Source organism: Lingula anatina, chromosome 1 (assembly GCF_051362555.1).
Source record: "Lingula anatina isolate TDL-2025a chromosome 1, LinAna3.0, whole genome shotgun sequence".
In the NCBI taxonomy this organism is placed as follows: Eukaryota; Metazoa; Brachiopoda; class Lingulata; order Lingulida; family Lingulidae; genus Lingula; species Lingula anatina.
Window position 1 is genome coordinate 69,462,999 of NC_141767.1, and position 26,368 is coordinate 69,489,366.

At 35.6% G+C, this 26,368-nt stretch overlaps 3 protein-coding genes across 8 annotated transcripts in view; 1 reads left to right on the plus strand and 2 right to left on the minus strand.

Annotated features, from left to right (window-relative positions):
- Window positions 1-8,958, minus strand: LOC106174931 (SKA complex subunit 2). Of its 2 annotated transcripts, none has more exons than XM_013556707.2 (9): window positions 8,796-8,958; window positions 8,376-8,459; window positions 7,411-7,506; window positions 7,105-7,185; window positions 6,648-6,819; window positions 5,974-6,116; window positions 5,639-5,682; window positions 5,449-5,524; window positions 1-755 (listed from the first exon to the last, which is right to left on the minus strand). In XM_013556707.2, exons 1-9 carry the CDS (start codon window positions 8,853-8,855, stop codon window positions 696-698), a joined length of 816 nt encoding a protein of 271 aa, XP_013412161.1. In that variant the 5' UTR covers window positions 8,856-8,958; the 3' UTR covers window positions 1-695. The 2 variants fall into 2 exon arrangements, with proteins under 2 accessions (XP_013412161.1, XP_086856300.1); XM_087000174.1 differs by lacking the exon at window positions 8,796-8,958 and adding an exon at window positions 8,625-8,702.
- Window positions 8,827-16,122, plus strand: LOC106174932 (proline-rich protein 11). Of its 2 annotated transcripts, XM_013556709.2 has the most exons (10): window positions 8,827-8,990; window positions 9,372-9,491; window positions 9,792-10,185; window positions 10,372-10,491; window positions 10,831-11,034; window positions 11,331-11,435; window positions 11,606-11,715; window positions 11,884-11,940; window positions 14,282-14,381; window positions 14,700-16,122. In XM_013556709.2, the coding sequence occupies exons 2-10, from the start codon at window positions 9,424-9,426 to the stop codon at window positions 14,988-14,990; spliced, it is 1,449 nt and encodes a 482-aa protein (XP_013412163.2). In that variant the 5' UTR covers window positions 8,827-8,990; window positions 9,372-9,423; the 3' UTR covers window positions 14,991-16,122. The 2 variants fall into 2 exon arrangements, with proteins under 2 accessions (XP_013412163.2, XP_086856295.1); XM_087000169.1 differs by lacking the exon at window positions 11,884-11,940.
- LOC106174873 (uncharacterized) overlaps window positions 14,699-26,368 on the minus strand; it is a 17,086-nt gene continuing 5,416 nt past the window's right edge. For 2 of the 4 annotated variants that reach the window (XM_013556612.2, XM_013556613.2), the window contains exons 4-17: window positions 26,010-26,194; window positions 25,241-25,340; window positions 24,467-24,619; window positions 23,420-23,590; window positions 23,049-23,186; window positions 22,816-22,869; window positions 22,606-22,674; window positions 21,719-21,883; window positions 21,275-21,499; window positions 20,808-20,995; window positions 20,296-20,446; window positions 19,749-19,992; window positions 19,126-19,408; window positions 14,699-18,855 (exon numbers count right to left, since the gene is read on the minus strand). In XM_013556612.2, the coding sequence (XP_013412066.2) occupies window positions 18,703-18,855; window positions 19,126-19,408; window positions 19,749-19,992; window positions 20,296-20,446; window positions 20,808-20,995; window positions 21,275-21,499; window positions 21,719-21,883; window positions 22,606-22,674; window positions 22,816-22,869; window positions 23,049-23,186; window positions 23,420-23,590; window positions 24,467-24,619; window positions 25,241-25,340; window positions 26,010-26,194 (2,279 nt within the window). In that variant the 3' untranslated portion in view covers window positions 14,699-18,702. The remainder of the gene's footprint in view (window positions 18,856-19,125; window positions 19,409-19,748; window positions 19,993-20,295; window positions 20,447-20,807; window positions 20,996-21,274; window positions 21,500-21,718; window positions 21,884-22,605; window positions 22,675-22,815; window positions 22,870-23,048; window positions 23,187-23,419; window positions 23,591-24,466; window positions 24,620-25,240; window positions 25,341-26,009; window positions 26,195-26,368) is intronic. The other 2 variants (XM_013556614.2, XM_087000164.1) reach the window with 2 other exon arrangements.

The window sequence follows — 26,368 nt, forward strand, 5'->3', positions numbered from 1 at the left end:
CAATATTTAACAAAAACTTTATTGTCAGTCTCAAATAAACAATGTTAAGATGACAAAAACATTAAAGGTACATTTGAACCAGTGGAGCATGGATTCCCAAGAAGGCATATGAACTACTACTAGTTTCTAATACGACTCAAATGAAGTCAACAAACCAAATGATAAAATCTCAGCCATAAAAGAGATTTTTGGTTGTAAATATGACCTACTTATCTGGTCCATTTATTAACAATGAAACAAAAATAATGATTATTACCAATAAATGAAAATTAAAGGTTGTACACTATTAAACACAGCAGAGACATGTCAACTGTTAATATTTATTTTGTTGACTTTTCAAATTGGTGGACTTCTTCCAATATGCTTGGACACAAACTTCATAGCTAGTGTTGCAAAGTTTAAATGTACTAGAAATATAGTCACAAATGTGGAGAAAGTTGCTTTATTTATTCCTATTATCCTGGTAGACATTATTATTTAAAAATATCACAACTGACACAAGTTAACGGGGGGTTTACTGAATACTATTTTTTGATAATTTCTAATTATCAAAGAACATTTTTTTACACTAAAGTAAAAAATGGTATCATTGCTCATGTCTGCATCTTCATAGATTTAAACAGTTATATAATGATAGCATGACTGCAGCTCTTGTATCATTACTGCTATTCACATCATGCTGTTCAGTCCTCATCTCAAGGTAAAGTCACATCCCCTTTGCTGGACAGATTAATAAGTTTTAATGCACGTAGCACCTGAAAGAACAGAAATGAGAAAAACTGTTCCACTTATTAATTCCTCAAGTCATTTTTCTTTTCTTTTTTTTTTTTCAGAAAAAGTTTTGTTCTTAAACCACTAACAACTAGAGGATCAGAGAGGCGATACCGCCTCCGAATGTTGTACCACCAGCTGGGGTAAGCGCGATCGTATAGACCCATACACACAAAAAAGGGACACCACCACCAGTCTTGTGCTTGACAAGCTGTAAAAAATGCAATCAACAAGAATTCTCAAAATATGCAAAAAAAATATATATAACTAAAAATGGTACAATCAAAGTTCAGTCCATAGTAAGATAGGTCAAAGGTCAATTTCAAGGTCACAGTAAATTTCCAGTATATGACTTCCTATTCAAGTTCAATAGCAACTATGGACCTATCTCTGCCAGTTTTGGAGATAAAAGGGAACCAAAATTTGTAAACTTCAATTCATGATAAAAAGTAGGTCAAACGTAAATTTCAAGGTCACGCTTAGATTGCCGGTATATGACTTCCTATTCAAATTCAATAGTAACTATGGGCGTATCTTGTCAGTTTTGGAAATAAAAGGGAACCAAAATTTGCAAAGTTAAGTTCATGGTTAAAAGTAAGGCAAAGGTCAATTTTAAGGTCACAGTAAATTGCCTCTAATGACTTCATATTCAAGTTCAATAGTAACTATGGACCTATCTCTGCTAGTTTTGGAGATAAAAGGGAACAAAATTTGCAAAGTTCAGTTCATGGTTAAAAGTAGGTCAAAGGTCAATTTTAAGGTCACAGTAAATTGCCTTGTATGACTTTCTATTCAAATTTAATAGTAACTATGGGCGTATCTCTGCCAGTTTTGAAAATAAAAGCATTAAAAAGTTGCAAAGTTCAGTTTATGGTGTAAAGTAGGTCAAAGGTCAATTTCAAGGTCACATTAAGATTGCCAGTATATGACTTCCTATTCAAGTTCAATAGTAACTATGGACCGATCTCTGCCAGTTTTGGAGATAAAAGGGAACCAAAATTTGTAAACTTCATATCATGATGAAAAGTAGGTCAAAGGTCAATTTCAAGGTCACACTTAGATTGCCAGTATATGACTTCCTATTCAAGTTCAATAGTAACCACGGACCTATCTCTGCCAGTTTTGGAGATATAAGGGACTAAATGTTATAATTTTGGAGTTACCATAATGTGCCTTAAATTTCGTACAGAAAAAATTAATTAAAATAAAGAAAATGTCATTTTGGTCAAAATTCTTGAAATAGGAGGTGCTCTGAAGTTTCAGAAGTTCAAATTTGATGAAATAATGTCATTTTTGAACACAAGTTGTCTGCTTTGCCAAGCCTTATGTTTTATTTTTCCAGAGTTCAAAATTTATTATCCATTACCGTACTGCACATTTTGCTTTTACCACCAATATGTACTTTTTGATACAGCGTAACTCGAAAACCGTATGGAAAACAAAAAAACGGAGACCACTCCCAGTGTTGGGCTTTACATGCTCTACAAAATGCAAAAAAGAATGGGTCTCTAGCACTAACGGTTCCCGAATTAGAGACAGTTTTCAGTGTTGGTATCTTATGGCCGCTACTCCCGTGAAAATGCACCGATCGACCCCAAATTCACAGAGATGAAAGATGACCCAAAGGGTAACACTTTTCAATAATATTATTGGTTAAGTCTGTGTAGTGTCTGAATAACAGGGCAAAAAAATTTTTTTTCGTAAAAAATTTCGTTTTTTTGAAAATTTTTGCCCGTTTGACCTGGAAATAAAGGTCAAAGGTCAAATCCAAGGGCATATTTGAAATCTACACGTATGACTTTTGGAAAGCTGTCTGTAGAAATTTTTCCCATAATTCCTTCCCTAGGGTAGATAATTAGCATTTAATTTTGCCATTTTTGGACAAGGGTGCATTGCAATGAGTGCCACACCTAGACCCCAATACCGACAAAGCCCAAATTTTATGTGGAACAAGTTGAGATGACCTAAATCCAAGAGATGGGTACGCAGGCCCTAGTAGTCTAGGAGGAGAAGCGGTAACGGTAACTTGGCGGCGGAGCCGCAGGAGCCGGCGGAGCCGGCGGAACATACGGGTCGGGACTAAAACCATGTGTACCGCCAGCGCCTACGCTGGTGGTACAATAAAAATTTCTGCACCAATAATACTTTGTTTTACTTATTTTTACACATGAAAAAGTATTTGAAACTAGAGGATCAGAGAGGCGATACCGCCTCCGAATATTGTACCACCAGCTGGAGCAAGCGCATTCGTATAGACCCCCACATACACAAAATAAGGGACACAGCCACCAGTTTTGTGCTTGACAAGCTGTAAAAATGCAATCAACAAGAATTTTTAAACTACTGCAAAAAATATATATGGTACAATCAAATTTAAGTTCTTCGTAAGGTAGGTCAAGGGTCAATTTCAAGGTCACAGTAAATTGTATATGACTTTCTATTCAAGTTCAATAGTAACTACGGACCTATCTCAGCCAGTTTTGGAGATAAAAGGAAAGCAAAATTTGCAAAATTCAGTTTATTGTGTAAAGTAGGTCAAAGGTCAATTTTAAGGTCACATTTAGATTGCCAGTATATGACTTCCTTTTCAAGTTCAATAGTAACTATGGACCTATCTCTGCCAGTTTTGGAGATAAAAGGGAAGAAAAATTTGCAAAGTTCAGTTCATGGTGAAAAGTAGGTCAAAGGTCACTTTCAAGGTCATAGTAAGATTGCCAGTATATGACTTCCTATTCAACTTCAATAGTAACTATGGACCTATCTCAGCCAGTTTTGGAGATAAAAGGGAAGCAAAATTTGCAAAATTCAGTTCATGGTGAAAAGTAGGTCAAAGGTCAATTTCAAGGTCACATTTAGATTGCCAGTATATGACTTCCTATTCAAGTTCAATAGTAACTACGGACCTATCTCAGCCAGTTTTGGAGATAAAAGGAAAGCAAAATTTGCAAAATTCAGTTCATGGTGTAAAGTAGGTCAAAGGTCAATTTTAAGGTCACATTTAGATTGCCAGTATATGACTTCCTATTCAAGTTCAATAGTAACTACGGACCTATCTCAGCCAGTTTTGGAGATAAAAGGAAAGCAAAATTTGCAAAATTCAGTTCATGGTGTAAAGTAGGTCAAAGGTCAATTTTAAGGTCACATTTAGATTGCCAGTATATGACTTCCTATTCAAGTTCAATAGTAACTATAGACCTATCTCTGCCAGTTTTGGAGATAAAAGGGAAGCAAATTTTGCAAAGTTCAGTTTATGGGGAAAAGTAGGTCAAAGGTCAATTTTAAGGTCACATTTAGATTGCCAGTATATGACTTCCTATTCAAGTTCAATAGTAACTATGGACCTATCTCAGCCAGTTTTGGAGATAAAAGGGAAGAAAAATTTGCAAAGTTCAGTTCATGGTGAAAAGTAGGTCAAAGGTCACTTTCAAGGTCATAGTAAGATTGCCAGTATATGACTTCCTATTCAACTTCAATAGTAACTATGGACCTATCTCTGCCAGTTTTGGAGATAAAAGGGAAGAAAAATTTGCAAAGTTCAGTTCATGGTGAAAAGTAGGTCAAAGGTCACTTTCAAGGTCATAGTAAGATTGCCAGTATATGACTTCCTATTCAACTTCAATAGTAACTATGGACCTATCTCTGCCAGTTTTGGAGATATAAGGGACTAAATGTTATAATTTTGGAGTTACCATAATGTGCCTTAAATTTCGTACAGAAAAAATTAATTAAAATAAAGAAAATGTCATTTTGGTCAAAATTCTTGAAATAGGAGGTGCTCTGAAGTTTCAGAAGTTCAAATTTGATGAAATAATGTCATTTTTGAACACAAGTTGTCTGCTTTGCCAAGCCTTATGTTTTATTTTTCCAGAGTTCAAAATTTATTATCCATTACCGTACTGCACATTTTGCTTTTACCACCAATATGTACTTTTTGATACAGCGTAACTCGAAAACCGTATGGAATACAAAAAAACCGAGACCACCCCCAGTGTTGGGCTTTACATGCTCTACAAAATGCAAAAAAGAATGGGTCTCTAGCATTAACGGTTCCCGAATTAGAGACAGTTTTCAGTTTCGGTATCTTATGGCCGCTACTCCCGTGAAAATGCACCGATTGACCCCAAATTCATGGAGATGAAAGATGACCTGAAGGGTAACACCTTCCAATAATATTATTGGTTAAGTCTGTGTGGTGTCTGAATAACAGGGCAAAAAAATTTTTTTTCGTAAAAAATTTCATTTTTTTGAAAATTTTGGCCCATTTGACCTTGAAGTAAAGGTCAAAGGTCAAATCCAAGGGTATATTTGAAATCTACACATATGACTTTTGGAAAGCCGTCTATAGAAATTTTTCCCATAACTCCTTCCGTAGGGTAGATAATTAGCATTTAATTTTGCCATTTTTAGACAAGGGTGCATTGCAATGAGTGCCACACCCAGACCCCAATACCGACAAAGCCCAAATTTTACGTGGAACGAGTTGAGATTATAGGTGACCTAAATCCATGAGATGGGTACGGGGGCCCTTACCGTCTAGGAGGAGAAGCGGTAACGGTAGCCGTCCGGCGGAGCCGGCGGAACGATCCGGACGGGACCGAAACCATGTGTACCGCCAGCGCTAACGCTGGTGGTACAATAAAAGGTTGTGACAAAAACCAGGTTCCATGCATACTCCACCTTTAGTTTGGCTTCCCCAGTTTGTCCAGTTATTCTTAGCCCCATTTTATGCATTTCTGCAGTAGTCAGTGGCTTACTATAAAGGAATGGAGCAAATCGTTAGTCTTTTTGTTTGAAAAGACAATTGTACTTGACTATTATAAACCCTTAGTTCCATATCGTTTTTATGTAAAGCAGCAAAAACACCAACCTGTTCCCTTCTTCTTTAAAATGGTCCCACAGCCCTTGATATGTCTAAAAGTGCAGAAGGAATACAAATTTTCACAATATGTGTATCATTCAGACCTACCCTTTTTGGTACAGATGGAATTGCTATATTATTTTTATTATTGTTAAAACTCTTTTGTCAATAAAATTGGGACCAATATCAGTAAATTGGAGGAAAATTATCTTGTTACAAATTTGAATTTGAAGCAAATAAATGATATTACTATATTTCATCATATTGCTGCTTGAGTCAACACATGCAAGAAAAACATCTGAGAACAAACTTAGAACAAGGAATGGCTAACTCAATTCACACACTTTATTAACATCTTCCAGCTTGACTCTCCCCCGAATAAGATTTGAAACTGACAAAAACTCTTGTTCTGTGACTTCAAGGAAATCGTTGCTTTGATTTTCCCTTGTTTCCCTAGCTGACAATACTGGAAAGTTGTTGCCTGCTTCTGAAATGTTTGCAAAATAAATCTGCATAAAACATTATGATCCTAACAGATAAAATATGAGTGAAAACAATTGATGAGTGTTTTCAAAAACTTTATTATAAACAAATATACACCAATCTAGAGAAATTAGGTATATTTACAAACACAAACGCACTAGAGAAAAATACAAGAATCCAAAGCTGGTTGCAAATCATGTTTGTTAAAGTCTGCTAGCCTAGTGCTTACAATAGGATGTCTTGTTTCTTTACATGTGAAATGACAAAGATAATAATACAATCTATGGACTCATTCCAAATGAAACTATAGTTATACATATATCGATTTTTGCTGAATGCAATCAGATAAACAGATTGACACGCCTCCGCTTGTAACCAACTTACTCACATGATCACCATCTTTTCTGTATTTCACTCAACGCCAAACGGAGGTGTGTTGATCTGTAAATCTGACTGCAATGAGAGCCCCCATGGAGTTGAATTGATCTATGGAGAACAACAGTTTTAATGAGAATCGGACCTATAAAAAAAGTACCTGCTACTGAAGGTGCTACCCTTTGGTTTGCACTGGATCCTTCATCTGGATCCTGAGCCACTGCCTGAGAATCTTGATTACTATCAGATTGTGTCTTCTGTGCTTCTACTGATGGCAACTGAACACCTAGGAGACTTTCTAAGTTATGAAGTTCTGCTGATTTTTCACTTTCCTGAAAGGCAAGACTGGAATCATACATGCACCATACCTATAAACAGATTATCCAGAGAGCCTCAACAACATCAAAGACACTGTCCAAGTTACTAGTCAGACATATCACATAAATCACACATTCTAGGTGCATTTTCCACTACCGGCTATATGCATCCCTTCATTTTTCCTTTGCATAGAATTGCAATTTTTCAGGAATCAAAAGATTAATTTTATCATTTTAAAGGATAGAAAACATCATTGGGATAGTCGCGATTCCTGATGCTGTATAAGAGAGCTGACCTACCTCCATCCCTGCTTGGTTTTGTAGTCTCTGAAGTGCCTCACATGCCGACATCAACTGAGTCTGGAAGAAGGTCACTGCTTCCTATAAAACAAAGACTTAACATTCAAACAGTTACAATCCTTAAGAGCTTCAAATTAAACCCTCTCAACACTGAGGGACACCCATTACTCTGTGACAATAAATTGTTACTTTATAACAACTTCATGGCAATAAGTACAGCTGAACAATAAAGTCAACCATGCAAAGGAAATTAACATTTATATAGCTTATGAATGTGGTTCTTTCGATTAACGAACAATCACAAACCTTTTGTGCATCCTTAATAGCCTCTGCTTCTTTAACAAGTACTGAATATTCCTTTTTGATGTCTGCAATTTTCTCAAGCATTTTTGCTGGGTTAGGCTTTCAAGATATAATGAAAATAAAGTCTTAAACTTTTACATATATATATCAGATTTGGGTCAAGATCAATTTTCTATTTTCAGTTATTATTACAAGTGATCCACAATATTAACACATACAAAACAGCACCTATAAACATAGTCCACACTTTCTACAATTATTATCTACTAAGGGTGCTGGAGTCAGAAAGGCTATTATGACCACCTTATCAAGTTATGTATGTGTATGCTTGTAGAAGTTTGCTATCAAATGCAAGATTGCTGAATGGCAGATGGTTTGACAATTTATAACACATGAGTATAATAATACTATTTGTTTTGAAATATTGCATCAATCAGCAGAAAAAAATACCCCTGGTTTTTTAGCAGTGTGTGACGTGTAGATACAGGCCTAGTTAAAGGAAAAAGTTCAGACTCTATTGTAACAGTCTGTACTGATCCCCTTACCTCTATTCTAATATGAAAAGGTAAAGAAATGTTTTAGGCCCCATTCCCATACCTAAATCGATCTAGCAGGATCAGTCCGTCTTTGAGGGGATTCTCGCAAAATTGCACTTAGCTTAAGTGGCTTAGATGTCCTGAACGCCTATTGAACTTGCCATACCATACTTAATTACCCCTTAACAGCTTCAGTAGGTGTGCCAGACATCTAAGCCACTTAAACTGAGTGTAATTTAGTGAGAATCTCCTCGAAGATGAACCGATCCTGCTAGATCCATCTAGGTATGAGAATGGGATCTAAGATTTGTCATTCTGACAAAATGGTTCAGTTTCACTTCGCTTTCTATTACAAGGTGTGCTTATCAAATGATAAATGATAAATGAGAATTGGGATGTGAGTTGAGGTGGTTAAAGACATAACCGTGCTACCTGTGTGCTGTGTTCTGCATCTGCTGCAAATTCTGTGTCCAGCTTCCTTGAGATATAATTCAGATCAGAATCCGCCTTCTGGAACTGTACATTTATTGTTTAAGATACGATATCCAAACTTTTCATTTTTACCGATGCCTTTTAACGACTCATGAAAATGAGTCAAAACTAAAATAAAAACTAAAAGACGTTATCTTATTAAAGTTAACATTATTCTAGTACTAAGTAACTTTGAAGATTTACACATACCTGTGTGACTCGGTGTATGTCGCAGTTTGTGTAGTCAAAAGTAGTAAGTTCAAAAAGCCTCATCATTTAATGTCACTTTAAAGATAGTTAATGGTAAACATACCTTTAAAAATACGACAGTACATCTTTGTCAATTACTTACATAAACAAAAAATTGGGAAAATTACTAACCATTGCCTCCAACTTATCTACTGCTGCCTCCATTTTTGTGTACAACTGCAACCATGGCATTGATTGGTCAGTGAGATGTCTGGAGCATTATAATTGGTCGATCGACATTTGGCAGGAAGTTCAATTCAAGCACCTGTGTCAGCGACCAGAATTTTAAGTTATTAGAGTTGGGTGCAATGCTTCTGGTTATTCACTGTAAGTGATATTGTTCATAAGAAAGGCATGGTATTTTATATGCAAACATGAATAATAATATTATACAGATGTAGTTTTGTAGCTGTGCACATACTAATTGGTACCTGTATAATATACAGGGTAGGTTCTAGAAACAGAAAGGTGGCAGAAATACATCCAGTACAAGTAAATGTATAGATTATACATTTAATACAAAGAAGGACTGGTGCAATAAAACACCATGTCTCCTTGAAATAGCAAATATTGAACCGACCAAGTTTATATAATTATTTGATCACGGAGAAAGGGGGATTTACAATTTTGTTCTGAATCCAACTGTCAATATTTATTTTAAAAATCTTTCCATATTACTATTGGGAATATTTTATTCCTCTATTTTAGGCATCCATTAAAAGTTTGAACCAGACAGCAGGCCCAGTGGGAAATCATAGCAATGCCAAGATCTCAGAATGAAACACCAGATGGTTTGCTTATTTACAAGACTTTCTCTGACCTAATTAGGTAACATTTTTATTGTTCATTGTAACTGAATGAATTGAGACTTCTGTTTGATATTTTCCAGTTTCGCAGGATGATTAAATATGTATTGTGTATATGCACACATTTAGTTTAATGCCAGCTAGAAGCAGTTTTACTTAGCTACAATACCCTTCGTTTCTAAAAATCTATATCGCTGTAGGTTGGCTGTATAAGTATAGAGGTTGCCTTCTAAAGCCCATTTGGAACCCAGGGCAATTGAAGTAATTTCTAAAAGAAGATACCAATCTTATCTTTGAATCACTATGCATGTCACTTTTTCAGCCATTCTCCCTACAATCTGAATGCCTCAGAAAATGCTGAAGATGCCAGCTTCTATACAGCAGCCTCTTCTGTGGCAAGTCCAGATATCAAAGACCAGGTAGTACACACAGCAGTCCCTCCATCTGCATGTATTCAAGTCAGTGAGGGAAGCACTGCCAATATGTTAAGTGACCTTGGCACTAAGGAACTGATGAGCCACACCGACAGTGATGCTCTGAGTCCATCATCCACCACCAGGAATCATGTGACTGCCCACACTGAAGAAAGAAGTGATAGCTCCTCGTCCTGCTCATCTCCCACACGAGATACAGAGGGCGCGGTTCAAAGAAACTGGAGGATGACATTTCCTAGTCTATTCAAGTTTTACATGTGGTGGCAGTATAGTCTGTCTCAGGTAAGTTATAACTTCATATACTAGTAGGTATATAACTAAGTGCTCTCATGTTGACTTAAGTAAGCATCTTCTTCCAATATTTCTTGGCAGATTTTGACATTAAAGATATAAGATGTAGAGAGAGCTATATATTCTGTAGTAGAAGACATTAGACATATGTTAGACACCTGTTTTTTTCCCATTCAGAGTCTCCAAGCTGCTGTGGACACACTGCTGCCACATAGACAATATAAAAAGCAATTAACTGAGACTCAGCTACGGTTGCAGCAACTGGAGGCAGAAATAAATTCACTTAAGGCAAACCAGGTAGGCATGCATATAAGCTTTTTGCCGTATAACTTAATTTATTTTCTATTTTGAACAGTCAGGATATTGAATTATGCTAATGTTTATTTAACTCACTTTTATCCCAGGTTGTATGGATTTAGTAATTAATCATTCAATAATTGAAGGGTTGATTTTTGTGGATTCATTATTGTTGTTTCTTTATTGCAGTTATTTTGTGTAAGTTGTAATTTCAAGGTTATTGTTACTTTCATTTACATTCATTTTAAACAGAAACATTTGTATACTCATATGAATGCCATGACTTTATTTATGAGATTTTAACATTTAATTATTTGTTTTGTTACATGTTTTTTGTAGGGCCCCTGCAATCACGTGTGTAGATGTGAATGTGAAAAAGGGAACCAACAAGATATTCCACGACCTCCTCAGGCAACAACAACAACAAGTGTGCTGCCGCCTCCCCCACCCCCTCCTCCCCCCCCACCACCACCACCACCACCGCCACCACCCCTGATGACGCAATCCAGAAAATTAGTTATAAAAAAATCAGGACAGGCAGATGTAAGAGGCTTTGTATTGCTTCTTCTGGCTTGCTGTGTTTTTTACTTTGATTTACATTGAGCCTGTAGTATGAAAGTAAGCATTAGCTTTGGGAACCTCAAAGGCATGTTTTTGCACATTTTTTATGAAAAACTTTTGCTTGAAGAAGTTATTCTGTTTATAAGCACAAAATAAAACTGGATAACAACAAATGAAAGTATTCCCCCCCCCCCCCCCCCCCCCCCCCCCATTGTGTGTTAATGAAATACATACAAAGAAATGTCTGTGATGCTATGATGTGATGTGTAAAATTTCAGAAACTACAAGAGTCTAGAGATACAGAGAGGCCCAAGGTGACGTCTGCTGAACTGAAACAAGTGAAACTGCGGAAAGTCTCTAATCCAACCCATGGTGCTGACAAGGTAGATTTTATCTTCTCATTGATTAAAATGGGTGTTTAATTTTGATGTTAAAAATAACACCAAATGTTTGTCTTGGTTCTTTAAAATTTTATAGCAACGATTGTATAAGTAAAGTAAATTGTATTGAGACTTGAGATTAAGCAGTGGTGTTTGTTACTTATTTCTATCAGCTGCCTGTTTCCAAAGGAGGAGCGTTAGTGACCTTAAGTGACCTTAAGAATATTTCACTAAGAAAAACAAACTTGAAGGGGAATACTTCGCAGCCAGAAGTTGAAAAAAGGTATAAAAATGTATCTGACTTGAAACTGATTAAAAATAGATTATTGTTTTCTTATATCTAAGTGTTTAATATATCTTATCCAAAGAAAAGAAGTATCAATAAGGGAAATATTTGATATTGGTGACCATAGGGGATATTGAATTGTTCATTCATTTTTGATTAAATAAGGCTTCCCCAGGAGATAATAGGGATTCATGGCCGCTTGAGGAAGGTCAGAATTAATAGGTATGTATTTAATATATATTTAATATATATGTTTAGGATGAAAAATATATTATAAATATACCCTTAGCTTTCTATAGCTTCTAAACTTATTTTGATTCAAATGCAAGGCTTTTATTTTTTTTTACTCAGCAACATTGCTTTCTTTCTTATATTGGTATGCGGAAATGTATGGGTGGCGGTTTATACAAAAATTCAAAACACGTTTAGTCGTTGTCGTTATCAGATCAGTCGAATTGAAAACACGATTAGTCGTCGTCGTTATCAGATCAGTCGAATTGAAAACACGAGTAGTCGTTGTCGTTACACCAGTAGTCGTCGTCGTTATCAGATCAGACGGCAAAATACGACTAGTAGTCGTCAAAACACAACTAGTAGAAGCCAAAACTCGATTTGACGCTAGATGGCGCTCATGTCAATGGTCTTGGCTACCCTTGTGCCGACTTCACAGTCAATACCGCGAAAATCTGACACTGACAATTAAGTGCTTAATTTGTGATTGACATATTGAGGAGAGTTGTCAGATGTTGTACTATAGTAGGCTAGTATGTGATAGATACAATACGTACGAGTCGCAGAGCTGTACGTGAAATAAATACAGGGGTACGAGTGTATTGTCGATAACGACGACGACTAATCGTGTTTTCAATTCGACTGATCTGATAACGACGAAGACTACTCGTGTTTTCAATTCAACTGATCTGATAACGACGACGACTACTCGTGTAACGACGACGACTAATCGTGTTTTCAATTCGACTGATCTGATAACGACGACGACTACTCGTGTACTGACGACGACTAATGGTGTTTTCAATTCAACTGATCTGATAACGACGACGACTAAACGTGTTTTGAATTTTTGTATTTAAGTCTTGATATAAGATAACATCATGCCTTTATTAATCTATGAATAGCAATTTAGGTTGAGCTTTCATTATTATTTTGGCAAAAACGTTTAGAAAATCGATGAAACCAAAAACATAATACATAATTACATAAAGCAGTTAGATTATTTTGTTGAATTTTTGGTTGATGGTTTAAAATATTTTTGCAAGGTAAATAAGATGAGAAATTTTGTGATGATTTGGCACATGACTTTGATTTTCTGCAGTTCTTGGAGCTAAAGTAAAGTAAAATTGAAGATGGTGGTGGCTCAAGTAATTTGGGATTGAATCAAAAACCTGAAAATAGTTATTCGGCTTAAATTAATAAACCAAAGTTATATATATTTGGTTAAAATTAATGAATTTCAATTTTTTTCTGAATTATAATTTAGTTTGAAAGCAATAAATACGCTGTGAAGAGTCCAGATTCTAACATTAAAGGTACATACGAACTGAGCATCGATGGAGCATGGATTCGCAGTAACACATGTAAACCACTTCTACTAGATTCTTATATGACTCAAATAAATTCGACATGCCAAGGGATAAACTCAATAGATCACTCAATCAGCCATAAAAGACCTTTAGACTGCTCCTTTCTTTAAAATTTTGGTTGTAAATTTAACCTACTTTCGTGACCTACTTTCCTGCCCCATTGACATACAGCTTAGAATGCCCGCAGAAAAATCCGTTCAAACATCATTTTCGGGTAAAATTAAACAATGCCTTTTGGTAATTCTCTTAGTTATACTACTTGAAACTATATGCTGGCATTTGGTTGGTTTTTGTGACAAAAAATTGACTTTGTATGCATCTTTAACCCTGCTCTTGATTGTTAAACATGTGATATGAAATACTTATTGGTACATGTACCTACCTGTTCCTTTGCAGCTTTATAAACTGCATTCTTCATACTTTCTGTTCAGAAAAAAATGAAGAAGTGTAATTGTAACCTTAGTTTTCTTGGTAGCTAGGTCTTGTAGTTTACAATATCTGAAGTAAAATAACCCATAAAAAATTATAGTATTGTAACTGGCAGTAGTTCACATAGATGAGGTGCAGGGAATGATTGAATGTTTTACTCTAAATTATGTGTCTAGAAAAAGGTTTATTGTCTTGATCTGAATGTTTGATATTTATCCTTTGTCTTATATTGATGATACGTAAGTAAAATTGAAATGTACTGTATAATTGTTGAACCTATTCTAGAAGGCACATTTTATATCAGTAATTAGTTATGGTCAAATGTTTTTTATCATATTTTAATTTTAAATGTCAAAATATTTAATCTTTTCTGAGCTTTTCAAATCAACTTTATTTATTTCACACTGTATATCTCAAGCTGCCTGCTTAGTCCATAGGGCACCTTAAAACTGCACAATATGACCAGTAAGTAAAAGAAGCAGCTTAGACATGCATTTTGAATTGTTCCAACAATATTTTTCCCATTATTCAAGGAGTCCAGGAGGAACCCCCATAGTGGATCACCAGAAGAGGCTGGAGACGGGCAGTGGTGTCACACCAGTCCTCACCAGAGCACTGAGGAGGAAATTTTTGGTAGGCACCAGGTGGAGTTCATTGAAATAAATTATAAAAATCTATTACTGGACTTACAAATAATTCGCCTACTTGACAATTTTGTGTGCCCTCCTGGTCGTTTAAGAAAACAGATGAACTATTCTCAGTCTTGTCTAATCTGCTCATAAGATAACTGACATAAGTTTGTTATTCATTATGTCATAAATGTTGCTATTGTGTTTTATCTGACATTTCAGTTTTTCAAATTGTACTCATTTTACATTCATAAGTCTACTGGTACTCTCCTGCCGCTTGGTAGTTTCTTTCTTAAACAAACGCCTTTTTTTTTTCTTCAAGTATGCAAGATCACCATCTCCTAAAAACAATGAACCAAACTCTCAAGAAAACAGTCCAAATGGTTTCTCTGATGCTGTGACAAAGAACATTAAAGGGTCAGGGGGCAAGAAGAAAGCTGAGCAGATGGATTTAGTAGAGAAAAGACCTCTCCTCCCCAGAGAGAACCAATCAGATGTTCCTATCCCATCACCCCCCAGGAAGAGAAGATCCTTGACTACTGTCGGTCATTCAAGCTCGCTGGTTACCAGTGAGAGTTTTGGAGATCAAGAAAATGATGGCTCTGTTAAGTAGAGCAAAGGACTGCCCTCTCTCCAGTGTCCTTCTTTGAATGATGTCACAAATTGTCCAAAATATAGGCTGTTTTTATTGCCTAGTTTACTTGCAGTTAATTAAGGGCAAATACTGGAGTTATTTCAAGCTTCTGATAACCAGTGACTTTAAATTGTCAATGATTCACATGACAAGAATTATGTTTTCAGGAACTTTGTTCTTGTTTGTGGTGTTGTCAAATTGAACAAATACATTCATTGTGTTTTTTTCCTAAGTGCAGAGAAGGACTTAAAACCTTTATGTTGACATAAAGGCTATGTATTATGATGCTTTTTTCATAAAGGGATATGCAATTTGTGCTCAATTATGCCATTAATTTCCTTGATTCACTCCTTGGTGCTCATATCTGCTATTAATACTTGCTGTATGCATATTTTGATTTTAAGATTTTATACAAGATGTTATTTTAACTGTGATGTATTATTTTCTGTACATTTGTTTTTAAAATGATGGGTATTTACTTACTTTGCCTTGGTATTTGTAGACAAGAGTAATTTTGATAAATTAAAATAAAAGACATAATGAACAGATGTCTTGTTTATAAGGAATATTTTTAACAACCAGTGTGCTGAATTGTAATTCATCTTTGTCTGTGTACACCACAGAAAAGTCACTGATGGACTGGAGTTAACAATGACTGCATCACTCACCTTTTGACATTTACTAAAGGATCTATTTTGTTAACCACAAGTCCCTTAAACTTATTTCAACATTTGAATTATATGTTAACACATTTTAATCTTTATCGTGGTTGTATCCATTAACCCTGCAATATATTTAAGTTTTAATTTACTGATCTAAAGACCTTAGTATGTACCTCATAATGAAAGTAGAGATTCTTGAGCACTGATAAGTTTTATTTCAGCTAGTCTCCACATCTTCCACGATAAAAGTGGACTCGTTGCTTTTAATGAATTGTAATAATAAATAACTTTGTTTTATAACCTAGTGCTGATAATGGTATGTTTTATCTTATATTATTATGTAGTTACATTTATAATGGTGCAATTACTGTAAGAAGGCAATCACACTCCATACAAGTGTGATCTTCTTCAATTTTGAAATTGGATAATAAAATTCTTTGGATTATCAAGTTTTTGTTGCTTGCACTTTGAATATGCTCTCACTTGGGAGTTACACAGTGAGCAGTTTGAGGGATTGCAGTCAAAGACTTACAATTTCTTATCAAATAAACTCAATAAAATTTTCTAAAATGTATTTCTGTTTTGGGTAACTATCATAGCAGTTGATGTTGTTTTCCCTTGAAAAGAAAAAAATACCCAGGTTTTTTCAATTATTTATTTTGTATAATGTATCTACATACAATGGATACCATTATGTACTAATATTTCAGTGCATCTGGTGATAAAATGAAGGAAATATAATAAGTCTGTTCATAACATCAACAATGACTATAATTAAATCTGATAAAGAATATAACATTTTGTACATCTTACAATAAATAGGAACCAAACCACAAAGCACCTGTATACAGTATACACTATGATGCATGGATGAGGACGCCACTTCAGCCTACCCAACAAAAGTGATCCGTATACCATGCTACTTTTAATTTCCTCATTCTCCCTATGAGGGATTAAATTAACTATTAACTGATATATTTTTCCTTTACTCCTCTATAAGTCTTGAATACTGTCCCATATCTAATTAATAACATATTTGATAACAATTGGGTGAACAACATGTTAGTTCCCACAGACTTTACAATCAGTATCACATATATAAGGTGCTGTAATCATGAAAATAGAACTTCAGCTTCTAACCCTTTTCTCAGCAGCATTTACAAGGCTTGAAGGTTCTTCAAAATTCTTAAGGAAAAACATGAATGAATGGTTAGAGTTTTAAATATCTTAACAAGTAATGAAGTGCTTTTCTACACTAGATATGTAACAGATTACAACATACTTGCACTTGAGTTGTTTTAAGACAAATCACTTGGTGTAATGACACTCAAATTTCAGTTGTTGCCATTGAATCAGTTTAAAACTAGGGTTTCCTTTAACTGAGGAAAAACATGAAGGTCATGAATATAACAAGGTTATGTGTGGCCAATTCTATAGGTTCTAATGGATGAGTTATCTTAAGCATATGAGTGGAAACCATATATGTTTAAACTTATATTAAAGCTAGATGGGTGTATAACTGTAATGCAACATATCAAACTTTTTCTCAAATCAACATCCTATCCATGAAAGAAATGGCTTTAAAATTTCTCATCAATTTTTGCAGCATAACAGAAGTAACTGCTTGGCTATGGAACCATCAAAAACTGCATCAAAATCAGAAAAGCACTCTCACGTTACATAGACTCAATTTCTACCTTGTTACAATTCTACCATTTTTGATGCAAATTCACAACCATTTGTTCCTGGCACTTTGTATTGCTTCTAGAATTCAGGTGAAAGTCATCAGTTAAGATTTTCTTCTCTTATTGTGCAGACGAGGTATAACAATTTGACTTTCTGGTGGTTAACCTTGATATTACTCACAATGAATGATAGATCATCAAAACTGGACTAGAAATGATTTATATAAATCTTCAACAATTTATGTTCAATATGAAAATCATAATAATTTAACATCTTTTGTTGTATGTTACCAAAGACACAAACTTGCTGAACATCTCCTACTTTCTGATGCAGAAAAGTTATAAACATCTCATTGGACTTCAGACCCTTATATCAGACCCTCAAATGAACACAAGGTGGTATAAATGACTTATTCCAGAGGCCCCAACAGCATATCAAAGTGATGCAATGCAGCATTCTCTTTTGTTCCCTTAAGGACAGTCTTTCATAGTTTATACATATTAATTATTATCAGTATCCAGTTTCTAAGAGACTGCTTTAAAAGTCATTCTAAGTTAAGCTTTCTTATGATAAAAAAAAAAAGAAACAACCAGCTCATGTTCCAGCAGCCAAATGAAACAACTGTAAAATTCTTATACAGCATTATTCTAAATGAGATGTACCTTAATTAACATGTTCAGGGTCAGATCCACTGATCTAGATATATTTCATTCTTTATGAAGAATATAATTCCAGCAATGTTATGGATGTGCTACACCCCCTAGCAGTGGGGAAGTCTCTTGTTTACTTCCAATACAAAGATGGTGATTGTATACATATCAATAAATTTTGATGGCTTCCTTCGTTTAAAAGGAATAGGGTAAAAATCAATCAGTGACAATCTAAATCCTAATAGGGAGTATTGGCTTGTCACCAATTTCTGTTTGCCATAATAACAGAGCCTACTGATACCATTACTAGTGTATAACAGTCCTGTTGCTCCTAAACCTATGTGTAGCTGGCTTTTCAAAATTAGCAGTCTAAAGTAGGCTTTAAAACTGACATCCTTCAGTGAAAGGGGGTCCTCCAGCTAGAGTTCATATACTTATAGATGCATCTCTTGGCTCAAACTCTTGGTTCAATAATTTTTCTAAAAATCTCATAGTATTCATACAATATAGCCACTGCTGAAGTGAACCATATTTGAAATAGACCATCATAAGTGATGCTTATTGATAGCACAGATGATAAATCTGGATGATGTTTTTTAATGATGTTAATTACAAAAAATCTCCTCCCCCCAAAAATGAGTCCGCTAGCTTTAACGGGTGTAAGCCTCATGTTTCCAAATTGCATTTCCAACATCATTCCAAAATATGAAATATGAGTTCTAAGACAACAGGTCCTTCCCTACTCTGGGAAGCTGCATTATGAATGACAGGAATCAGTTCATTGTCCAAGTCATTCATGTAAAATGCAGGCAGCTTCTCACCATTGCTTCCAACTTCATAACCCACCTGCAAAGAAAATAATGTGATACAATGTAAAGGACAAATGCTAGGTTTTTAACTTATCTAAGTTCTCAATCTTCATGACTCTTCAACACAGCATACATATGGATCAACTGTAGTTGATATACACATAGGACTGCTTAGCCAAACCAAGTGGCCCAGATTGATAAGAAAATAATCATAATGCGAAGGCATTTGCAATCTATGTTTTAAGAAAGATTAATACTACATTTTCACATCACTAAAACAGCAGTATCTTTTGTAATTTGTTCTTACCGTCTCTGAATCAATATTGGCCCTAAATCCAAGCTTGACAAGCTGTGCGTCCTTTAGTTTATCCAGGTGTGGCGTTAGTGCAATACAACAAGCCTGTGCCAGGGTCTCCGCCAGACGACTCAGGTCCACTGGCTCGCAGCGCGCATCCACAGCCTCTTCGTTACGAATGAAAAAGACCTCCGTCCAGCGAATGGTTCTGTGTTCTCCAATGAAGTCTGTGGCATTGTGGATGTGGATGCTTTCTATGCCATCCATGGGCATGTTATCAATGGGACTCTTGACCCTGGAATGAAGAGATGGGATGATGTCAGCAAACTGGGGCATAATCAACACTCAAATCGATTTTGATTATCTGCACATATTTATTTATTTATTTAACTAATTAATTTATTCATTCAACTTAATAATTTGAGGGTAAAATCAAGATGAACATGAAATTTATCTTCCCCATGGCCCTCAATGTTATTGAAAAAAAAATCTTAAATTCCCCTTTAGACAGACAATATCAAGTCAATTGGTCATTTTCACCATGCCTGTTCTTTCCAAGTCACAAAATCCAAATGACCTTGTTTTTGACCCAACATCAAATTTTGTAATCCTCAACCCAAAGCCCTACTACTCACCCTATATTAACATGCCTATCATCCTCCACCCACTGTGTGATGACTTGTTCCTCTGGCTGGCTAGAGGTGATACTTCCACACCCTATAGTATAATCCTTCATCTCACGCATGGCACTCTTCAGGGCTAGCATGGACTCGGGAGTAATCTGGACCATCAGGCCATCCTCCACTATACTGGACTTGGCCGTGAGACCTGAACTTGTCTTTAGTGCACCGTTGAAGACAACAAAACTGGCCCCAGTCACTGTAATGAAGTAGGTATTCAATGAAGTTAAAGTAACTTCAGTTTTTGCAGAATATCAGTCTGCCATAAATAAAACTACTGGTATAACTATAATTATATGTTACAAAAATTTTGTTACTTCTGTGAGTATTTTCCTGTAACTTGTTATTTACACGATTGAAAATTTACCTCAAAGAAAACCTAAATAAACAAGTGCAAAGGCACACAACTCTATATAAGGGTTCAGTGGGCATAAATACAGCACCCAAATATCTGAATTTCTGGAAAAACATGGAAAACTCACATCTCTATATGAACACTCACCTTTTCTTGGTTTGTTAAGAATATTAATGGCCTGAGTTTGGTAGTTCCCCTCATCATTCTGTATACACACCAGGTGAGAGTCCGCCTCCAGGCTGAAGTAAGCTGCCAAAGCCATCACGTGGTCATTACTGTTGTTCACAACCTTCAGAACCTAAGCAAATAAAGTTGAAAGTTATCAAAACATGTACCACTCAGGGCACAAGGCTGCAACAGTTTAATTAATGGGCATGAATTCAGTGAAACTTAACGTCTACTCTAAGAAAAATAAAGTTCCTTCATCTATATTCACTGCAAAAATTTGTGCTTCAAACTTCATAAAGCACTGAATTATCAGCTATGTGAATTGTAATTGTGCATGCCTTCTTTGATAAGCCCAGCATTTGGAACACTGTATACTGAGTATAGAAATAAAGTGATCTTTCTCTATGTTATTCTATAAAGTAAAGCCCCCCAAAATATCATACCTATTAAGACATGATATCAATTAGTAATCAACATTATCAAGAACTTACATCATCATATCTGTTTCGTGGAAAATTGATGAAGGTCTTCTTATCCTCCATGTGTATGGTAACTCCTTTGATTTGTGGCAACATGTACTGGTAGTTTCTGAAGTCTACCAGCAGATTCATGATGGTATGACCTATTTCTCCAAACACAGGTTTACGGAATCTCACACTGATCAATGGACATGGATAGTCTGAAAGACAAGAATCAGATGATGTCCAATTACAGAAGCACACAAAGGAAAAAGTCTATAATAACTACAGGAACCCCTGAGTGTCAAATAGAACCAAGAAGGCAAGTTGCATCTTTTTTCATATGGCTCATTCATTTAATCAAACCACTATTTCAGGTGTTTTTCAAATAATGACAAATTAAATCAACTTGAAAAATATTCAATACTTCAAATTTTAGATGTGGCTTGATGCTGAATATGAGAATGTTCACGAGCTCTTATGACAAGCCAATCACTCACATCTAAACTCCGCCCCCAGCCTCAGCATCAGCCTGATGGGGAACACCTTGGCCCAAGGCGTCTCCCACTTCTGGAGCAGAATACCAAACAGATACGGTGCAGCTGGCAATGCCAACTTCTGCAGGCACTGAAAGCTTGGACGAATGTACAGGAAACCACCATGGTCCTTACTGTCCAAGAAGGTTTGATTGAAAAGGGTGTGGCCCAGGTCTGACACTGTATTGCCTAAATGGAAGATGAACAAACTTTCATTAATACATTTGAAGCCAAAACATAACAAGAAAATGAGGGAACAGGGAATCAAGCATATAAGTATTATAAGAAAAAGAAAAAAAAAACTTCAGTAATCTGTGATGCAGGATTTCTCTTCCTGAAAATTATCCATAGCAATTATCCATAGAAACTTACATCTGTTCAATAATAGAATAAAAGTACTGCACCCACCTTTTCCGGCCTCCTCATACATATTTTGAAAATGGCAGAAGATATCTCTTGGCACCTCTTTCTCGTCTGGCAGACATTCTAGGATGATGACCACTTCATCCTGGCCCACGGTGCACATGCCTTTAGTGGAGAACGTCCAGCACACACGGTTCACACAACAGTCCACTGAAAAAGTGACAGTTTAAATAAGTACAGAGTATATTGACTATAAATGACTATTAGTGGAGAACGTCCAGCACACACGGTTCACACAACAGTCCACTGAAAAAGTGACAGTTTAAATAAGTACAGAGTATATTGACTATAAATGACTATTAGTGGAGAACGTCCAGCACACACGGTTCACACAACAGTCCACTGAAAAAGTGACAGTTTAAATAAGTACAGAGTATATTGACTATAAATGACTATTAGTGGAGAATGTCCAGCACACACGGTCCACACAACAGTCCACTGAAAAAGTGACAGTTTAAATAAGTACAGAGTATATTGACTATAAATGACTATTAGTGGAGAACGTCCAGCACACACGGTTCACACAACAGTCCACTGAAAAAGTGACAGTTTAAATAAGTACAGAGTATATTGACTATAAATGACTATTAGTGGAGAACGTCCAGCACACACGGTTCACACAACAGTCCACTGAAAAAGTGACAGCTTAAATAAGTACAGAGTATATTGACTATAAATGACTATCAAATGGAGGGTGTCTGGGTGCTCTCATAGAAGTTTGTCACAAAGTTTGTACTTGAAATCATTTAGGATTCATCCCATTTCTTTAATTTTGCCACAAATTCCATACTTTCTGAAATCATTTATCATTCATCCATTTTTTGTTTTAAAAGTAAAATTTGATTTGGAACTTTGTTATAAAATTGACTTACAATTAACAATCTTGGCCATGACAAACAGGTTCTTGTTCACAGCAAATACCAAAGGATCTGCCTCCTCATCTGGAAAGAAATCAACCCAGGATTAAATATATTATAGCAATGAACTAAAATTTAACAAAACTATATATTTGTAATTTTTCTTCTCTCAATGAAGAGGATCTTTACTTTTTTCCATGAATCCAACTTCAGTCTGGTGCTTACCTTTCATTCTTGGTATCAGTTGCTCTGAACTGGGATTCTCTTCAATAGAAAAGTCTGAAATTCAAACAAGATTGATTAACTACATCTAAAATTGATAAAAAGTCTTCTTTATTTTAATCTGCCTTTTAACTGAAATTATTTAAACCTGCCTTTTTAACTCAAACTAAAGAAACCACACATAATCTAATATGATCTGCCTTAATTCATTATTCCAGACTGCACAGATCACCTACCCCCTTTGACCCCTGTCTCCAGAATGACCGGCGGTAGACCACCCTCTGGTATCAGAGAGGGGTTCCTGTCCTGGTCGTTGTTCATGAAAGGTCGTGTGATGACAGCTGTCGAGGAACTAGGACCATCTGTGGCAATGGCTGAAATGGAATGCGAAACAATGATTTTTGTTTTCAAATGCCAGCTCTCTTTGCTGAATATTCATGTTTCACTAGTACCATGTTTTAGATAGAACACAAGTTGACGACTTTACTAAAATTAGGGTAATGTAACATTCTAACACAAATAGCGTAAATTTGTGTTGAAAAAAAAAAACAAAAAACATTGAAGTATTTTGGTCTCTTGAATTACAGAAATAAACAAACAAACAAACCATCACTATCTGCTGGCACTGGTGCTGATGCCTGAGCCACTTTCTTTTGTGACCTCCCCGTGCGGCGTGCTGGCAACCTTTCATCAGATCCATCCAGCTCTGTCAAGTCTCCGCCAGGCCTGATCCCATCTGAAAACATGACAGACTTGGGCTCTCCCTGTCGTCTGCTCCCTGCAATTACCAAGACATGGAATATACATTGAATACAAACAATGAAAGCATCTTGATTAATAAAATTTCTATTAGGAAGACATTTTAACACTGAAATACATTTTTAAAAATCTCTCAAACCAAAAGATCACCTGGTTATATTAATCTAAAAATAGGCATTGGTATTTAATTTACTTTTTCACTTCACTAAACTTATTCTCTATTTATCCATTAAAATTCAATTATGGCACCCATTAAATATTAAGTAATACCATTTAAAGTTAGTCGAGGATACAACATCAAATCATTCATGTTATAAAATATTTGAGAATACCAAATAAGGAAAGTGATAAAAAATGCAACAATGATTTGTTCAAAGAAAAATCAACAAAGATTGATGAATTGCTTGCAAACATTGATTTCCTTTAAATCAAAGACATTAGTCCTTAAATGACTCATTCACCGTGATTATTAATTAATGACAAACAAACAAAAGAGATAAAGTAATTATAGGAGCCCATGCAAAGAGCATGGCCAACCCCAAAGGTAGTGTGATGACATTATAGGGTTTATCAGGTATTCATCAGGAGATAATAATTAAATCTGTGCAAATATTTACAGAACAAATGATGTACTTATAAACACCGTAATTAAGTAGGCAACAGAATGTCCCAAATGCCCCCCAAAAAGAAAAAAAACAACAACAAAAAACAAAGCAAGCCAATGGAAGAAGTAAAACTGACAAAACTCAATGCAGCACCTCCAACTTCACTGCAAATCAAAAGACTATCAACCCAACTATGGTGTGTATGGAAAACTAAAAAAAAACTAGACAAAACTCTCTAATTTATACCAGGCTAAGTTTTCATGATTGAGACATACACAGAGTATGCCTACCTTCCCGTTTTAATACCCCTGTAGGAACCATGACAGTGGGTGGTGGTGCGTTTGCATTGGCTTGTTGCAAGGGCGGAATGGTGGAGCAATACTCACTGGGGTTGTTAGGGTTTGGACTTGGACGAGACCCGTGGAGGTGTTCATAGGCTTGAGCTGAAGAGGAATAGTCGTCATATCCCATAAACCTCACTGTTAGTACATCTACTTACTGTGGTGTAGCGACTGGTTAATTTTTTTACATAATCTTATTGGGCTTAACAAAACCATATTGTCTTACAAAAGTGTATTCCAAGTGCAAATTTACTGTACAACTTAAAGCCTAGCCTCTTTGAAAACATAACCACAAAATTTCTGAAACATTCTGAGATGTTATTAATGAAAACAACATTATCCCAAGAAAATCACCACTGAGCACTTTGTGCTAATAATACACTGAACTGTAACTACCTACTGCCAAACCATTCTCAAAAGAGAAAATACAACATATGACCCATTTCAATTAGTTTCTACTGAGAATACAACATATGACCCATTTCAATTAGTTTCTACTGAGAAATTACAAAGAATACATACAATCACTTTAAATATATGAACTTTTGAGTAGTGTGTCTCTTACGAACACCTCAACTATTTTAAAAACCTATAATTTTTACTAAAAAAAAAAACAAATCACATTTAGAAAGCTTTGTCATTAATTATTTAATGCATATCACCAAAATAATCAACATGACTTCCCTGTAGCAAAACGGGCAAAAGCTTGAGTTTTAAACTAACCTCTATTTATAATGTCATAGCAACTTCTGCACACTCTGCCATCTTTGTTCTCCAAGTAATGTAGTTTGATTTTCAAATTACAACACGGAGCACAAAATACCTGGAACACAGAAAAATCAGCATTCCAATGAAATGGTGACAAAAACTCTTGCCTCTCCTTCAGAATTGTTTCTACCAGCAAAATAATGAAAATATTTTTTTCTACAATTTGGTTATTACTCAAAAAAAATATTAACCCTTCCTTTTTCCATTCATAGTGACAACATTATCCCAACAACAGAAATTTTTTAATGATTTGTTATTACTATTAAAAAATTCATTTTTTTTTCAATTCATAATGTTGACCGACAAATTCAAGCAAATCACAAATGAAAATATTCTTTTCTACAATTGTGTGTTATCAGAATAAAAAAACATTTTCCATTCATACTGACATCAAACAAATCAAACAAACAAAATTAATATTTTTACAATTTGGTATAATTATTATAAAAACTATGTTTTCCTTCAAAATGACATCAGACCAATGGTCGCTATGACCGGGTTCCCATGCTAAGATCGATCGGTCTAACTCCCTGGGGAGTCTCACTAAATTGCTTGCCGGCTTAAATGAGAGCCACACCTACTAAATCAGCTAGGGGGTAAAGATAATTACCCCTAACAGCTTTCCTAGGCGTGACAGACATTTAAGCTGGTAAAATTGATAGCAATTTAGTGAGACTCCCCATGGAGATGGATCGATCCAAATATCTGTGGGAATGGTGTCTACCTTGCCACAGGCCCTGCAGTGGTGTCTTCTCCGTGTGAAGGTGAACCTACTGTTACAGTTCATACAGGTGGCCGCCTCACTGTCGGGGATCCACAGGGGACCCACCTTCCCAAGCTGGGTGGTCACAGGAGGAACCACTGGGAAACTGCCATCATCTGACGGCTCAATAATCTCATCCACAATGTCTGGAATTGATATTAATTAAATGGAGCATTGCTTTCACCAGAAAGTAGAACTCGAGTTTCATAACACACAGCCAAATTTATGAGATATATTCTCTACCACCTACCAAAAATCTACTGGAAAGTTATAAGCTAAATATTCAACTAACAACAAAAATTTCTTGAAAGAACAGAACA

What these genes read in the sequence shown, in the direction of transcription:
- LOC106174931 (XM_087000174.1), bottom strand. Translation starts at nt 8,690, where the DNA reads ATGATGAGGCTTTTTGAACTTACTACTTTTGACTACACAAACTGCGAC. An exon ending in ACATACACCGAGTCACACAG is followed by an intron (nt 8,460 to 8,624) that starts GTATGTGTAAAT and finishes ATAAATGTACAG; the next exon opens with TTCCAGAAGGCGGATTCTGA. An exon ending in AGCTGGAAGATGTTAATAAA is followed by an intron (nt 5,683 to 5,973) that starts GTGTGTGAATTG and finishes CTGCACTTTTAG; the next exon opens with ACATATCAAGGGCTGTGGGA.
- LOC106174932 (XM_013556709.2), top strand. Translation starts at nt 9,424, where the DNA reads ATGCCAAGATCTCAGAATGAAACACCAGATGGTTTGCTTATTTACAAG. An exon ending in CAACCCATGGTGCTGACAAG is followed by an intron (nt 11,436 to 11,605) that starts GTAGATTTTATC and finishes TATTTCTATCAG; the next exon opens with CTGCCTGTTTCCAAAGGAGG. An exon ending in CAGCCAGAAGTTGAAAAAAG is followed by an intron (nt 11,716 to 11,883) that starts GTATAAAAATGT and finishes TGATTAAATAAG; the next exon opens with GCTTCCCCAGGAGATAATAG.